Consider the following 16,775-nt stretch of genomic DNA (forward strand, 5'->3'; position numbering starts at 1 on the left):
TTTCAATTCCTGTGGTGCCCCTCAGTTAGAACTCCAGCCAGAGGCACGATCCACTCAGCGCTTGCAATTGTGTGGATTGTATTTTTGATTCTAGCTACTATATAGATCTGAAAGAAGAGGGCGGGGAGACGGAAAGCAAAATGCTCCACATTTCTGCATAAGGCAACACTGACAGCAACACACAAGGGAAGGAGGTTTTCAACATTAGAGTATATGTACAGTACGAAACTGGAGGTGTGGAGAGACTAGATTTTCCAGATAAAACAAAACACGGTTGGCACATTGTCACAGTATCAGCGAAAGAAGGATCTTTCTGAACATTACAGATTTAGCTCCTTGGTCCACAGCAGTTTTTTTTTTTTTAACATCTAAGTACATCCCTTCTTCTTATTAAACGCTTCAGTGGAAGAGGGGTAGTATTAGTGTCTGATGTAAACAGCAGGGCAGACAGCCACTTCAGGCCTGGAGGCAAGGTGGGAGTGAGCCAGCTCCTGGCCCTGCAAGAGGCGGGGCCAAGTGTGGAAGGGGCGGGGCTTAGGCAGTCAGCCCTGGCGCCCCTGCAATCACTGTGTGCGTAGCGGTAGCACAGCGCTCTACGGTATTTCAAAGTGGCCTGGAGCTCCAGCCACCGCTGCTACTTAGGCAGTGGGTTTCTGGATCCCTTTTGAAATGCTGGGACTTTCCCCCTGCCTGGATGTGAAAATGGAGCTACTGAGGAAGCAAAGGATTTAAAGTCAAGCCACCCCCCTCACCCCGATAAAAGGGAGCACCTTGATCCAGGTGGAGACAAGAGCCAAGCAGTTTCCAAAGAGCCAGACATTTAGTGCCAGCCGAGGGTGCCTGGCCTTGCAGCTGGCATCTGGGTGTGGGTTCCCCCCGCTGCTGTGCGGTCAGTTTGGTAAGGTGTCGAGTCCGAGGGAGGCGGCGTGCTGCTTTGCCCGAAGCCTTAGATTCTCAATACTTGTGGTTTTACTGTTCAGGGTCGGAAGGGAGCTAGACGCCTGCAAGAGGGGCGAAGACCAGACCTGCTGGGCGTGGGAGAGCGACTGGTAATACGACTGACAGTGGAGGGAGCTCAGTGGCGCCATGTTGACGTTCATGCCCAAGTAGGGCATGGCGGATGGGGTCCCCATTTCAAAGGAGGAGTAGTGGACCAAGTTGTTAGTGGCTGCCATGTGTTGGCGGAATTGCTCCTGCAGGCGGAAGAGGCTGAGAGGTGAGGAGGAGTAGGAGTGAGTCTGAGGCAGGCCGCTGCTGGAGGAAGGCATCACCGAGGTGCTGAGGGGAGAGTCTGGATGAGGAGACAAGACGGAGGGGGTTATACTTATTTGGCAGCTGAACAGAACAAGAGCCTTAATGGGGTGGCACTGTAGCATTTGGGGCAGCCAGCAAAGGAGGGAGGGAGGGGGAGCTATGGGTCTTTTATTGAGTGAGTTCTCCGGAGCAGGGATGGAGCATGCAAGTTGTCTGACACCTGTGCCTGCTTGTTAACCAGAAGCCAAACTGCTGCAGGAGTGTTGATTAATTAAATACCCAGACCAGTGTTCCTGTTGCTGTCTCTTCAGATCCTTTCCAAGCAAGGCTCAGCCGAAGCCCATGGAAAGGACACAGCGGGTGGGGCAGCTCTGATTGTGAACCCCCCAAAGAAACCGCAATGGAGCACTGTTTTTCTATATGGCTCGTTCAGTGGAGACCTTGTTGGCCACGTCCATGGAGGAGAAATCCAAGCAAGCAAAATGGGACTCTGTAATACTCTTCCACTCCAGATTTGGGCCACCTTTCCTCAAAACACAAGAGTGGGTGAGGTGTCTGAGTCTACGGTGGAAGACGTCATTCCAGGAAATTGAAGAGTGGTAACTTAAATCTGAGCCAGCAGGAAATACTTTCCCACAATTTGGCTTGTGGAACTCATTGCCACAAGATCTCTCTGAAGCCAAAAGCTTAATAGGCTTCCCAAAGGACTGAGCCATTATAAGCCATACTAATTATAATTAGAAAGAGGCATATATGCTTGTGCTTCTTGTTATAAGCTAATCTCTAACTGACGGACACGTGGAAGAAATTTGCATTGGAAAAATTCTTCCATAACTTCCCTCTGCAAGATTTCTTGCACATGCCTCTGATGCAGCAGGAGGTGGACACCACCGGAATCAAGATTAGATGGCTCATTCATTGGATTTAGGGTGGCAGTTTCCATGGAGAAGGATAGCTCAGTGGTTTGAGCACTGGCCTTGTAAACCCTGGGTTGTGAGCTCACTCCTTGAGGAGGCTGTCTAGGGCAAACAAATTAAACAAAATAAAAATCTCTCAGGGATGATGTTTGTTTGGGCTGAGAGCGCAGGGGACTGGACTTAATGATCTCTCAAGGCCTCTTCTAGCTCTATGAGATATGTATCTATATCTCCATACCTAAAGTACCTTCCCCAATTATGGCCAACACTGTGCCCTTTAGCCCTGCCCTTACAAGGGTTTACATATGAGGATGTATTTGGTCTGTGTTTCACGGGGGGGGCGTGAATTCTCCATGCATAATCAAAGCTCCTGCCATCTTCTCTGGAGAGAATGAGCCAGCTGCTTTGGCTTGCTGGTTTTGTGGCATCTTTGCAGCAAGCCCTTGAAGGGCTAAGATCTGACCCCCTTCTGCCCTTCACAAGCAATTACAGTCCACCAAGAGAGAAGATTCCGATTCCGCACAAAGAATTCTCTCCATGCTAAAGCTGGGGTCAAAGGGCAAAGCCATCCTGTCTCAGGTCAACCTCGCATGGACTTCAGTGTGTTTTGCCTGAGAAAAGACGAGGGACTCAGGCCAAAAACGTCAGATTTAGGTGGCTAAGGGCAGCCACCCAAATATGGACCGAAGAATCCACATTTTGACTCATTTGTAAATGTTGGTCATGGCTGTTACGTTGGTCCTATTGGGTCAGACAAGCATCATCGCAGGTTCAGCGGAGGGCAACAAAAATGATTAAAGGGCTGGAGTACAACAGTAAATGTTGGTCATGGCTGAGGGATTTGGGCTTGTTTAGTTTACAGAAGAGAAGACGGAGGGGTGATTTAATAGCAGCCTTCAACTTCCTGAAGGGGAGCTCTAAAAAGGAGGGTGAGAAACTGTTCTCAGTGGTGTCAGATGGCAGAACAAGGAGCAGTGGTCTGAAGTTGAAGAGGGGCTGTGGCCACACTTGGCCAAAACTTCAAAATGGCCATGCAAACACCCCTGCCTTGCCCCACCGCTTGCAGAGTCGCTGCTCCTTTCCCTAGCAGGGGAGAGGAGAGGCTCGTGCTTTGGCTGCGTAGGGCACCAGAAGTCATCAGGACAGAGGAGGGGGTTTGTGATCACCCCATTCCAAGCTGGCGGAAAGCCCATTCCAAGCCAGCACTCCACCTCTGGCATTGCAAACCCTTGGCTCTCAGTCAGACCCCTCCCCAGAAGCACATTGGCCCTCACCTGTTTTTGGACTCGCCCTCTTGCAGTTCAGAGCCTTGCTCTCAGTGTCGGGCCCTTTGTCTGCTTTGGCCTCCTCCAAAGGGCTCTTATACTCCTCCTCTCTGTCTGTCTGCTCCTCTGCCGCGGACTCGCCAGCCGACTGCTCCGACAAGGTAAGGTTGAGCTCTGCGCTCACCTCACTCGGCTGGCTCTGTGGCTTTTCCGCGTCCGGCGTGGGGGTCTGGCTTTCCGGCACAAGCGCTTCCGTTTTCCCCTCGCTGTGGCTCCCCTCTGAGTCCTTCTGCCTCTGCAGCTGCTCCTTCTGCAGGCTGCGCTGTTTCTTCCGGAATTTGGCTCTTCTGTTCTTAAACCAAACCTTCATGCCGCAAACAGGGAGACCAGATTAACCCCCACAATTAATGCAACAAGAAAACAAAAAGCTTAGACTGGGATTTTCAAATGAACGCAAGGGAGGTAGAGGCCCAAATACCACTGTATGTTGATGGAATTTGCATGCCTAACACCCTGTGATGCTTTAAAAACTCTCAGACTTAATGCCGGTTCTTTAAGAAAACTCAGCTCTGTTTAAAAAAAGAAAAAAAAAATCACAGGTGATTCAGCTACAGCTATCACTCACAGCTGTGATATATTAAACAGGCAGAGAGCGCAATGTTCTGCTAGCTTTCTGAAAACAGCCTGTGTGCTGTTAATTTGTACCCAAACCATATAGCAACATGGTCAGAATATGTCAGATTATAGAGGATATATGTGTGCATTAATTACTTCCAACACTTTAGTTTAATTGACTTGAATGATTAGCTGAATGGGCTTAGATAACAATAGCCTCTGATGCAGTGGTTTTCATCTCAGTAGATCGCAGAGCTCTTTACAATGGAGGCCTATACCCTTAGCTCCATTTTGCAGATGGGAAAATTGAGGCATGGGGGCTGGAGGGGGGAACATGACTTGCCCAAGGTCAGCTAGCAGGCCAGTAGAAAAGCTGAGCTTAGACCCCACGTGTCCTGAATCCCAGTGCTCTGTATACTAGAATGCTGCTCACTGTAACCTGTGGCATGAAGCCTGTGGGTGCGCAGGTGTGTAGTAAGTAACACACATATTTGGATCCTTAACTGCAGCCCCTAAGCACTACCACAAAACCAAATGTCAGCTTTGCAATTTCACCTCGTTATGTGTGTTGTTTACACCCCCCCCCCGTGTAATCAACGTAGCTCCGTTTTGTTGTATTGTGTTGTTTCACAGCGGAACCGGGAACCAGATCTCAAGTGGATTTGCACCCTGGCTGGACCCACTGTGTGTATATCATCTGTATGATGACGTCTCACATGAAGAAATCTGGGCTAACTTTTATCCAGTTGGATACTGCTGTCCGATATTATAGGACATATGCCAGGTCAGGTGGTAAAGGAAGTTCCTTGTTCGGAACTGAATTGACAATGTTTAGGAGCAAAGTCAAAGGTTCTTACTCTTAAATTACAAGAAAGTCCTGGACTAGACTGGCCTCTGTTCACAACTGCAAGTCGTTAGGAGGTGAGTTATCTCTATGTATCTCAATTTGGGAAGGAGATAACCTACTCAGGATTGTAATCCATCGATTGCAAAGCCAGAAGGGACAACTGTGATCACCTGCTTTGGCCTCCTGTATAGCACAGGCTGTAGAACTTCTCCCAAATAATTCCTTGGTTTGACATTTGAGAAAACCACCCCATCTTGATTTAAAAATCAGCGATAGAGAATCTAACACAACTTTTGGTAAATTGTTCCAATGGGTAATTACGCTCACCATCAAGAATTTATGCCTCATTAAGTCTGAATTTGTCTACTTTCAGTTTTCAACCAGTGGATTGTGTTTATCTTTCTTTGTGGCATAGAAATGTCATGTCCTTTTCCCATAGGAAGGATGGATCACCTGATGATTATTCTCTAGGCCTTCTAGCATTGGCTAATGCAGGAAGACAAGACACTGGGCTAGACGGACCTTTGGTCTGATCCAGTTTGGTCGTTCTTATATTCTTATTTTTTTCAGTTAAGTTTGGTCTGCTACCTTCTGTTCTAACCCATACTGAACAGGCTCCCGTGATATCAGGAAGTCATGCAACATGCTATTATTTGTAGGTGTTGGTGGGAAATGATTTTGCCCATCCCACAAGAAATGGAGATTTTGAAGAATATTTTCATCTTGAATTGCGACAAACAGTCAATCTCAAATTTTTGGGACCGAAAAATAAATTTTGATCAAGTCAATCAAACTAAGGTTTCATTTTGACAGTTTTACCTTTTGGTTTGATTTTTGTTCTTTCTGTTTTTAAAACTTCAGTTTCTCAACAAGAGTAATTTCGATCCGAAGGCCAGAACTTTAAGTTTCCATTGTTTAGAAAATGTTCCATTTTGACAATAATTAAGCATTTTTTTAAAATAAATAATTCAAACTGAGAAAGTCCCCAAAACCAACCTTTTCCTTCAAACAACCTCAGTTCTGATGAACTGGCATTTTCTGATGCAAAAAATTTTTGTGAAAAAATTTCCCAGCAGCTCTAGTTATTTGTTTCACTGGAGGAGAACAGAAAATGTTGGACAGATGGTCTGAGATGTTATAAGTGTTGGCATGGCTGAGAAGAAACAGCTGGAATTACTTGGGTTCTCAGTCCACTGAGGATGCCAGAGAAAGTCATATAAGAAAATAAATAAATAAATGAGTAGGCTTTTTTGGCCATTTATAAGCTATCCCCTCAAAGAGACTTAGAAGCACAAATGAAAGCCAGGGCTACCCTTAGACAGCACAAACCCTCAAAAATGTGCGTGTGGATCCAGTTTCTTTTGCATCTGTCTGAGCCTGAAGCAAAGATTTAAGTCCAATTTTGCTGCAGAGAAAATCCTCCTCCTTTGGTTGCTATGAAAGCATCTTAAAAGGCCTACAAATCAAGCCGACCTCGAGGGCCCTTTTCTTAGAGCTCTTAAATATCCCTATGAGAACAAACAAGTTAGAATGCTGATACCTGTACTCTGGCTTCTGGGAGGTTGGTGCACATGGCCAGTCGTTCCCGCATGACCACATCTGGATAGTGAGTCTTCTGGAAAGTCTTCTCCAGGGCTTCCAGCTGTTGGGCAGTGAAGGCCGTGCGGCTTCTCCTCTGTTTGCGATGCTGGGATCCATAACGGGCCTCCAAAATGATGTCTTGAAATGTACAGCCGTTGGAAGACAAGAAGAGTGGCCAATTTAATTATTGGAATTTGCCTGTTGACACCTAAATAAGGCCCATGGCACTAGCACCAGACAAGGAGGTGGGGATCATGCCTTAAAAGCAGAGCTGTTCTCTTGATGGCCCTGCTCTTGATCTCATTGAACAATTCGGTAGAGTCAGGCTCTGTCTTAATTGATGAGGTGGGAACCTGTAACTCATAAAGCATAGTCGCCTCTGGGATTTCTTTTTTGACGTTTGAGGGGTTGGCTTCAACCATTAGAAGAGAAGACTCACCACTGTCAGGACAATAGGTCACTTTAGCACTAGTTGTCTCTCTTATAGCCTATCACTGACCTCAAAGCTCTAAGTTGGAGAGCCAGATGTTAAAGTCATGGGCCTTCACTCAGGAAAACATATACACACACATGCTTAAGCCCCTTTGATTTCAATGCACCTGCTTAAGTCCTTTTCTAAGTAGGGATGCTTTATGGAAAGTCGGCCCATACATCCCCTTCCTCTCCAGTCCTCCCCCACTGCCCATCAACTCATGTGCTTTGACAGACTAACAAGTCCTATGGATTCAGGGGGAAGAGCAGAAGTCATACATTCAAGACCCGCCCGACCATATAGGCAAACTGGGTGGTCACCTAAGGTCCCAGACTTTATGGGCACCCACTTGGATGGAAGTGAAAATTTTTCTTTATTTAAAAAATATATTAATATGTTATCTCTGATAAACAAAAGTATCAGATATTGCCCTTGTAAAATGGTGCATCATTGCCCTGTCCGAAGTTGAGTTATACTATTTATTTCACATTGTGGAGCGTGGCTGTGTAGGTAAATACAGTGAAAAAGTGTTGCAGCGCAGCTTCAAAACAACACCACATGAATTTGCTGCATGGGAGTGGGGCCTGGCACTTACAGTAGCCCCATGTTGGCCAGTCATACAGATGAGTCAGTGGCGTTCACTGTGTTGTGACGGCCAGTCAGGCTCTGTCTACGCAGCAACCCTATTCCAGAATAGGTATTCTGGAATAATTATTGTGAAATAGCGCAGCTAGGCACAGAAATGTATTTCAAAATAGCAGGTAGCCATTTCGAAATACATTGTCCAAACACACAGGCTGTGTCTACGCAAGCATTGCGCTTCCGAAAGAGGTGTGCAAATGAAATAGAAAATGCAAATGAGGTGCAGATTTACACATTTGGCACCTCATTTTCCTATTCTCCTTTCAAAAGGAAAAAAAGCAGTGTAGATGCGGCTCTTTCAAAAGTAAACCCTGGATGAGAGAGGTTCAACCTGTACTTTGCATTTGTCCTTATTGAATTTTTAATCAGTGGTTTGCAGTCAAGCTGGAAGGATGTGCATATTGAGTGTTGTCCTGCAAGGATCCATTCTTGGTCCAGGTCCGATTAATATTTTCATCAATGGTTTAGTTAATTACCCAGAAAGTTCACTTATAAAGTTTGTAGATGATACCAAGTTGGCGGGGGTTGGGAATTTGCAAGTGCTTTGAAGGGTAAGATTAAATGATCTGGACAAACTGGAGAAACGGTTGGAAGTAAATAGGGTGAAATTCAATAAGAACAAATGCAAAGTACAGGTTGAAGCTCTCTAATCTGGAACTCTCTTGTTTGGCAAACTCCGTAATCTGGCATGATTTTAGTTAGCCTGACGACCACTTAGCACGGGTGTGACCAAGTTTCCTGTGGTCCCATAAAGTTTGTTTACAGCCACCTGTCCTGTCTTTCCATGTTCTGGGCTGTTCTTTAGCTGTAATTTACCCCTAAATGTCTTCTAAGAGCCCAGTCAGCAGTGGAAGTGTTGGTCATGCTGCTAGATAATATTGACTTCCTGTACGTCCGCAAATTCTCTTGCCTGGCACCAGTCAGGTCCCGAGGGTGCCACACAAGAGAGATGCAATTTGTATTCAACTTAAGAAGGAAAATTCAGTTGCACACATACAAAATCCTTAATCAGGATGCCACACTCCAGAAGGCCCCAGGCGACAGGCCTGCTCTGTCCTACAGACAACCTCCCAGCCTTATGAAGATTCTCACCAACAACCACAGTCTATACTGCAGGAACACCAGTCCTGGGGCTTTTTCTTGCAACAAAGCCCGCTGCCAGCTTTGTCCACATATTTATTCTGGGGGTACCATCACTGGACCTAAGCAGGTTAGTCACAGAATCATGGCCACATTCTCATGTTCATCAACTAACATCATTTACGCCATCATGTGCCAACAGTGCCCAGATGCTTTGTATATTGGACAGACTTCAAATTCTCTTAGACAAAGAGTTAATGGGAGCAAAACAGACATAAAAACACTCCTGACCCACAAACCGGTCAGCTGATGTTTTAATGGAGTGGGCCATTCTGTTAATGACTTAAGGGTTTGCGTCTTACTGAAGAGGAATTTTCACACTACTTTGGAAAGAGAGGCTGCTGAACTCTCTTCTATATTCAAATTCAACACATTAACATGTGGTTTGAACCAGGATGCAAATCTTCTGGGTCATTATAGGGGCTCTTTTGCAAACTTGGCTCAATCTAATTCTTGACCACTACCCCCGCTCCCGTGCCCATCAACTCTCTGATTTGCTCACCTTGTTAATTTTTTTTCTGATTTGTCAACCTTGATTACTATTTTTGTTCTCTGTGCCTTAAATATTGAGTCTGTTCTGGTCTGGCTATGGTCTGAAGAAGTGGGTCTGTCCCACGAAAGCTCACCTAATAAATTATTTTGTTAGTCTTTAAAGTGCCATTTTACTGCTTTTCTCTTTTGGTTACAGACAAAATTGGAAGTGACTGCCTTGGATGGAAAGGTATAGGAGGTCATAGCAGATCACCCAGTGAAATAGGAGTCCACAGTGCGATGCTGTTGGGGCGGTGGGAGGGGAAGAAAAAAAAGCAAACATCATTCTGGGATGTAATAAGAGGAGTATTGTGAGCAAAACCAGTTATTCTTCCACTCTGGTTTCTGCTGATTAGGCCTCTGCTGTAGTATTGTGTCCATTTCTGGGCACCACATTTCAAGAAAGACTTGGAGAAGGTCCAGAGAAGACCAACAAAAATGTTTAAAGGTCAAGAACAGGGTTCTCAAACTTCATTGCACCGAGACCCCCTTCTGATAGCAAAAATTACTACATGACCTCCAGAGAGAGAGCGATTGAAGACTAAACTCAGTGGAGCCTGGCTGTCCCAGGAAGGAGGGTGGGCCAAAGCAGATGTCTTCAGGCTTTGGTTTTGGCCTCAAGCAGTCAGGCTGGGGCTTTGGCTTCAGCCCTGCATGCCAGCAATTCTAACATCAGCCCTGGTGATCCTGTTAAAATGGCATTGTAACCCAATTTGGTTGCTCAACCAGCAGTCTGAGAGCCACAGGTTTAGAAAACCCTGGTGTATGAGGGAAGATTGGAAAAAAATGTGTTTGTTTAGCCTGGAGAAGACTGAGATAGGATGTAATAACATTATTCAAGAACATAAAAGGTTGTTATTAGGAGGAGAGAGAGAAAATGTTAACCTCTGAGGATAGGACAAGAGGCAATGGGCGCAAACTGCAGCAAGGGAGGTTTAGGTTGGACATTAGGAAAAAGTTCCTAACTGTCAGGGTGGCCAAACCCTGGAATAAATTGCCAAGGGAGGTTGTGGAATCTCCAACGCTGGAGATATTTAAGAACACGTTGGATAGACATCTGCCAAGATGGTCTCGGTCAGGAGCGGGAAATCAGCTGGAGGTGGTTCAAAAGGGTTAGGCCCTGGCAGGCTGCCAATGGCTTATTGAGCTGTGTGTTCACAGGTACGGCCACTTGCAGATCTGGTTGGCCGTGGCTCGCTGCTCCCGGCCAGCAGGAGCTGTGAAAAGCAGTGTCCTGGTCTGCACCACTCCCGGCAGTTCTTATTGGCTGGGAACAGCAGTCTGCAGCCACGGAAGCTGCAAGTAGCCACGCCTATGGACATGCGTGAAAATAAAGTGCCGTTGGCCCACTAGGGGCTCCCCTGTAAACTGCGTCTGATCTGGAGGCCACTTATTTATGCTTAGCCCTGCCATGTGTGCAGGGGCTGGACTAAATGACCTTACGAGGGTCCTTCCCGTCCTACAATTTCACATCCCAGAAGACATACAAGACCAACTGCGGGCTAACGGGGAGGAACTGAGTGGACTCGATGCAAAAGATGGATCTTAAAGGGACCCCAGAATAATTAAGTGTGACCCAATCTGAGATTGCGTAACGCTCATTTACAGAAGGCTGACAGTTTGCAAGACAATTTCAAGGACAAAAGGGGCTCACATTTTAAAACCTAATCTCTTTTTTTCGGATCCATGTTTTAGATGACTAGCTAGATTGACTGTAGAGAGCAATAGAGGGAGACAGTCCTCGTCCTGAGGGGGTTACTTTCTGAAGATATAAGGACAAAGAATGAGTGGAGAAATTGAAGTGACTTGCTGAAGTTCAGTGACAGAGCTGCTACAGGTTGAAACTCTCTAGTCTGGCACTTTCTTGTCTGGCAACATCCGCAATCCGGCATGATTTGAGTTAGCCAGACAATCACTTTGCATGGGTGTGGCCAGCTTTCCCAGGGTGTCATAACATTTGTTTGCAGCCACCAGTCCTGGCTCTCGGTGCTCTGTGCTATTATTTAGCTGTAACTTACCTCTAAGGCTATGTCTACACTAGAAGCATCTGTCAACAGAAGTTACTGTCGACAGTGTAATCTTGACAGAACCTCTGTCAGCAGATTGCATCTAGGCACAGCTTGCTCTGTCGACAGAGAACCGCCAGACTGCACTGCCCTCTGGTGCCAGAAAGCGGAATAACAAGAAGTCTTGTGGTGCCTTATAAACTAACAGTTGTTCTCGAAGCTACAGACTAACACGGCTACCTCGCTGATACTTGCCAGAAAGCGGAGTGGCAGTGCTGCAAAAAGGGCTGCCTGGCAACTGGAAATCTTCTCTGTCGACAGAAGTGTCTGCACTGCACTTTTGTCGACAGTACTCCACCCAGGGATTGCTGTGCCTTACATTTTTGAGGGATAACGCTGTTGAGGAAAATACAGAGCTCTACCAAGCGTGCCAAGGCTCCTTTAGTTATGTCGACAGAACCCCCTAGTGTAGACCCAGCCTAAATGTCTCCTAAGGGCCCAGTAAGCAGTGGAAGTATTGGTAATGCTACTAGAGAATATTGCCCTCCCATGGTTCGGCAAATTCTCTCATTTGGCCCCGGTCAGATCCTGAAGATACTGGACTAGAGAGGTTCAACTTGTACTAGAACCAGCTCTCTTGATTATCAGTCCAGCACCCTCATCACTGACCACACTACCTTTCTGGGCAGATGAGCGAGTTAGGAATCTCAAGGATAAAATTTATACCTTCCATTTATTTGTGCCCACAAAGTTGGGGATGCAGACAAATAAGTGTGATCTGGAAAAAATCAGGCCTCTTGGTTGAGCCACAAAGAACTCTTACCAAACGAGAGGGTTTTACGGAGCCAACTAGGAGCAGACATGTTTGGAGAAGTGGTTTTTGAAAATTCAATGGAAAAGGGCTATTTTCTTTTAAATACTTGCAATACTGAGAACCCAAACCTGGTACTGTGGTGGTACATGGGAATCAGAGCTAAATGGAGCAGTAGCAATTCACGGTCTAAGATGAAGTGAGATGAACAAAGAGCCTGAATGAGATATACATTTGATTTCCCCACCATTTTAAAATTACAGCTTTATTTAATAGTCTAGAGCATTATTTTTATTACAGCTAAAAATGTGATCTTTCAAAGGGAGGGGATGCATACACTAGAAAGGAAACCTAATTTTACATCTACACGCTGAAAGCTCTTGTTTTGCAGTCGTTGCTATTTACGTGAGCTTTTGTTGTAAGTCCCATGGTATGAATGTAAACAATAAAACAAAGCCGGCTGTCAGGCCAATCCCAGAACCACGCAGTTTGGTTCCAAATATGCTAGCTAACAAGCGTAGCAAATCAGCTTTGCACTATTTGAATATTCCTGTTCCAAACTTTCAGCTGTTTCATTCTCGGCCAGATTCTATGACACTTCCCCAGACTTTTGCCAAAGTAGGAGTGGGTTTGGTGACTGAGGAAAGGCGCAGGCAAGCTAAAGGTTTCCAGAAGAATACAAAGCAAAGACATCTGCATTCAAGGAAGCAATGAGTTATTAGATATTGGTAATACAACCACTTTTGTAAGAGACTGCAGCAGGAAGCCTTTGTGCACTGAGAAATAGCTCACAATGCTTCCCTGGTTGCTTTCCTAAGGAAAAGAATATTCTTTGAGGACAAGAGATCCCTAAAATATGTTTAAAGTCTCATAGCATTTAATTTTAATACATCCAGTAACAAAAACAAGGAGGAAAGACCTTGGTTTAACATTCTGCAGGCTGGAATATTCCCAGCATTGTACCCTGGCCAATGAATGTGCTAGTTTCTCAGAGGCAGTGGCTCAAATATTTAATTTGTCTCCTAACAAGGCTCTAGACAACAATTATTTCAGGGCTTTAATGATGTTTTCAGGTTCAGTGCAAGGAGGAGATTATAAATAGCAGGTGAGGCTTTGTGGTTACAAGCCAAAAATTCTGTTTTCCAATTTAAGGTTGTTTGCTTTTGTGCAGTCTGATTCTGACTGTCCCTGGCAGGCAAGTGTGATCTATAACAATGCACTGAAAGATATTCAGAGGTAACAAAATGTGAACTGAGTAATCACATTTAAGAGTCTCCTTGCTTCAGTGTAAACTGAAGCCAGGTGCCCTTTGCTGCTCGTCGAATTGGTGGAAGGTACGTGTGGTTCAGAAAAGGACAGCTTGACTAATTGACTGAAATGGCCCAGATTGGGTCACTTTTTCCTAAACAAAGGTTAAGATAAAATAAGTGACCAGGAGCCATCTCAAATGTTCAGTCTGAACAGCAGTGGAAGGAGTGTGAATAGTTTTTCTGGTTGGTTATGGGTAAGAACAGAAATATAAAACCTGAGAGCATGGGATTTCCCGATCAGCCCTTCCAAGACAGCCTTATTCTGTGTATTACAGTAGCACCTTGAGGCCCCCAGGTTCATGATGGCCATGTCTACACTAGAAGCATCTGTCGACAGTGTAATCTCGACAGAACCTCTATCAACAGATTGCATCTACACACAACTTGCTCTGTTGACAGAGAACTGCCGGTCTGCACTGCCCTCTGGTGCCAGAAAGCGGAATGGCAGCTCTGCAAAGGGCTGCCCGGCAGCCGGAAGTCCTCTCTGTCGACAGAAATGTCTACACTGCACTTATGTCGACAGAACTCTGCTGACAGATAATTATGCCTCAAATTTTTGCGAATTTTTGAGGGATAATACTGTCGAGGAAAATGCGGAGTTCTGTCAACAAAACTCTCTAGCATAGACCCAGCCCCTAGTGAAACATCCCCTTCCTCTAAAAGCTCATGAGCTATATAGACAAAGGGTGACAGGTGAACCAGGCCCCCAGAAGGGAAGGTGACTTGCCCAAGGTCATAGAATCAGGTCTTTGGACTCTCAGTCCATTGTCCTGTTCACTAGACCACCACCCTTATGAGGTGTTTGTCTTCATTTATAAGCCTCAGGACCAGAGAAACACCCAGATGCTGATGGTGCTTGTCCAAAACTCTTGAGGTTCATCTGATCCTAGTTGATCGGTGAGTTCCAACCGCCACCGAGAGATTGTTTAGAATTACTTACATTTTAGCAGCTAATTTTGATTAGGCTCTTGCAGCATGGGTCTGGAGGCAATGGCCTGCCAGCTACCACTCAGCAAGACTGGACTTTCTATGCATGCCTAACCCATTAGACTGTAAACTCCTCAGGGCAGACTCCCCAGCAATTGTCATGGCAGGGCATTATTATTCCTCTCCATCAGTTGTATAACAGCAGAAAGCGAGTGACTTCAAATTAGACAGAGCCTGCATTGGGCATACAATGTGATCCCTCCCAGCAGTGGTCACTTGCCTGTCTGATTGTCCTTGCTAGCTTCAACTTATGCCTCAGCCTGTCCTCCTGCCAGGCCAGTAAGTGGAGTGTCTTGTGTTGGGTTGTCTTGATTTAGTGGGGGTTGATCTTGCTTTGAGCAGGGGGGTGGACTAGATGTCCTCCTGAGGTCCCTCCCAACCCTGATCACCTCTGATTTACTGCTTAGTGTTCATTCCCCAATTTCTACAGTGCTGCAAATGACCACAGCACCTAACAGACACTAGTTCAGTGGTGGGCAACCTGCAGCCCACGGACCACAGGTGGCCCAGTGGGGCTCCTTCTGTGGCCCATGGACCCCCTTCCCCACACCTCTTGCACACTGCAGCCCCAGATCCCTGCACTTCCTGCACCCGTCCCCTCCTTCCGAGCACTTCCAGAGAAACACCCAGATGGAACCCCATGAATGATGGATTTACAGCATTCCAGATCTGGGAGGGAGGAAAGAGGGGGAGGAGCAGGGACAGAGCACAAATCAGATGATTTGCCCACCCCAAAAGTGCACGTGGGAAGAGGGAGGAGCAGGTAAGTGTAAGTGCAGGGCTCTGGCGTGTGGGGGTGCAGATGGGGCATGCATGGGGCTTCAAGGGCAACACCAGTGGACCCCATAGTGGGTTGTAGCCCAGTATGATGAAGCATGGCCATTCGTGCAGCTAGATGGTGACTTGGCTCATTTTCTGAAGCACTCCAACCTACGGGTGCCAAAACAGGCTGACAAACGGAGCAGGAGATACTCCAGAGGGATCGGTTTGTCAGAGGTCCGATGTGGAAAGTGCTGACTGGGAGAAGCAGGATTTCACGAGAGCAAGGCCTCGATGGGACTAGAAATGGGAGTGGGCCACAAGTGTAAGAGGCAACCCAGGACAACGCAGAGAAGAGGCAAGTGTCTGAAGTCCAAAGAGAGACACTCATGAGAGGGCGGAGGGCTGGCATGTGGTCAATGCACCACGTAGGTCCCGCTTCAGCTCTGAAGTAGGACATGCAGGGGTCACTAGCCTTCTGCTCAGAGGTGAATTTCACTCTAAGGGCTTAATGCAGCTCTCAGGGGTAGCCAAGTGGTTCATTAGTATCTGTGCGCTGGGGTGAGCTGATTACCCAGGTGTATTTCATTCAGCCACGCTTGTCCTCACAGCTCTATGGAGACCACCACAGAACCTTCAGGTCTGTTTGAGATCCTGCCCCACAGATGTGTCTCGCTCCGTGTGAGTCTAGGCCGGGCCCCCGGGTCCATGCAAAATCCATAGGTTGTTCTTACCAGCCAGTCTCTCCGCCAGCGTGAGGGCGTGCACTGAGGGTCGGTAGTCAGGGGCGTGCTGAGCTTGCTGGGCTGCCTGCTGGTGCAGGTTGTACATGGCGCTCAGAGAATTCATGGCGTGGAGAGAGTACCCATTCACACCATAGTGCTGCATGGTGGCGGACACCTAAAAAAACCCAAGCATGAAAGGCCTGGTTAGAACCTCATTCGTTCCAATAGCTGGGGAAGGATCTATGCCAGGGGTCAGCAACTTTTCCAAGGTAGAATGCTCAAATTTAACTTTTTGACCTCTGTCTACAGGACGAGTGCCAGGGATACTTTTTCAAGTCACTAATAGTCCTACTTACCACAGCTTCATTAATATCTAAATGAAGCTGCAGAGCTTTACCGTGGAGGTGGCGGTTGGGAGCATTCTCTGGTCTTTTGTTAATTCACAGGTGCCCTGGCTTTGAGCAAGCTTATGGCTGCATGGGGGAGGAGGGACGGGGCTGAACTCCCACCTCGCATGCTGATGAAAATCAGCTCGCATGCCACCTGTGCCGGGGTTTGCTGACCCCTGGTCTATGGCTTGCTACTCAGGTGGTCAGGTAGGAGGATCTCTGGGGTCCTTTCTGGCCTGTCCTAATGGGCTGATCATCTAGATCCTTGGAAGCTTGGATGTGAAAACAAAGTAATGCTCTTGGGTCCTGATCCAAAGCCCATTGAAGGAAGGACAAGGTACACCTCCACCTGCAGGAGCTCTGGGACCTGAGACAGTGCTACTGAGGTTAAAGTCGGCAATGAAAACAACATGGTATGGTCCTGAGTCCTAGCTGCCACTTTAGGAAACACAGCTTCTGAACATATCCCCATAAATAGTATTGATAAATAAAAAGAACTTTTCCTATTGAAATTCAAATGAAAG

At 46.6% G+C, this 16,775-nt stretch overlaps 1 protein-coding gene across 2 annotated transcripts; it reads right to left on the bottom strand.

Annotated features, from left to right (window-relative positions):
* Nucleotides 1–890: 890 nt before the first annotated feature.
* Nucleotides 891–16,025, bottom strand: DMBX1 (diencephalon/mesencephalon homeobox 1). Of its 2 annotated transcripts, none has more exons than XM_075003108.1 (4): nucleotides 15,874–16,025; nucleotides 6,439–6,634; nucleotides 3,446–3,800; nucleotides 891–1,291 (listed from the first exon to the last, which is right to left on the bottom strand). In XM_075003108.1, the coding sequence occupies exons 1-4, from the start codon at nucleotides 16,023–16,025 to the stop codon at nucleotides 891–893; spliced, it is 1,104 nt and encodes a 367-aa protein (XP_074859209.1). The 2 variants fall into 2 exon arrangements, with proteins under 2 accessions (XP_074859209.1, XP_074859210.1); XM_075003109.1 differs by having other exon boundaries at nucleotides 6,439–6,617; nucleotides 15,872–16,025.
* Between the last annotated feature and the right edge of the window lie 750 nt (nucleotides 16,026–16,775).

Source organism: Carettochelys insculpta, chromosome 9 (genome assembly GCF_033958435.1).
Source record: "Carettochelys insculpta isolate YL-2023 chromosome 9, ASM3395843v1, whole genome shotgun sequence".
Taxonomy (NCBI): domain Eukaryota; kingdom Metazoa; phylum Chordata; order Testudines; family Carettochelyidae; genus Carettochelys; species Carettochelys insculpta.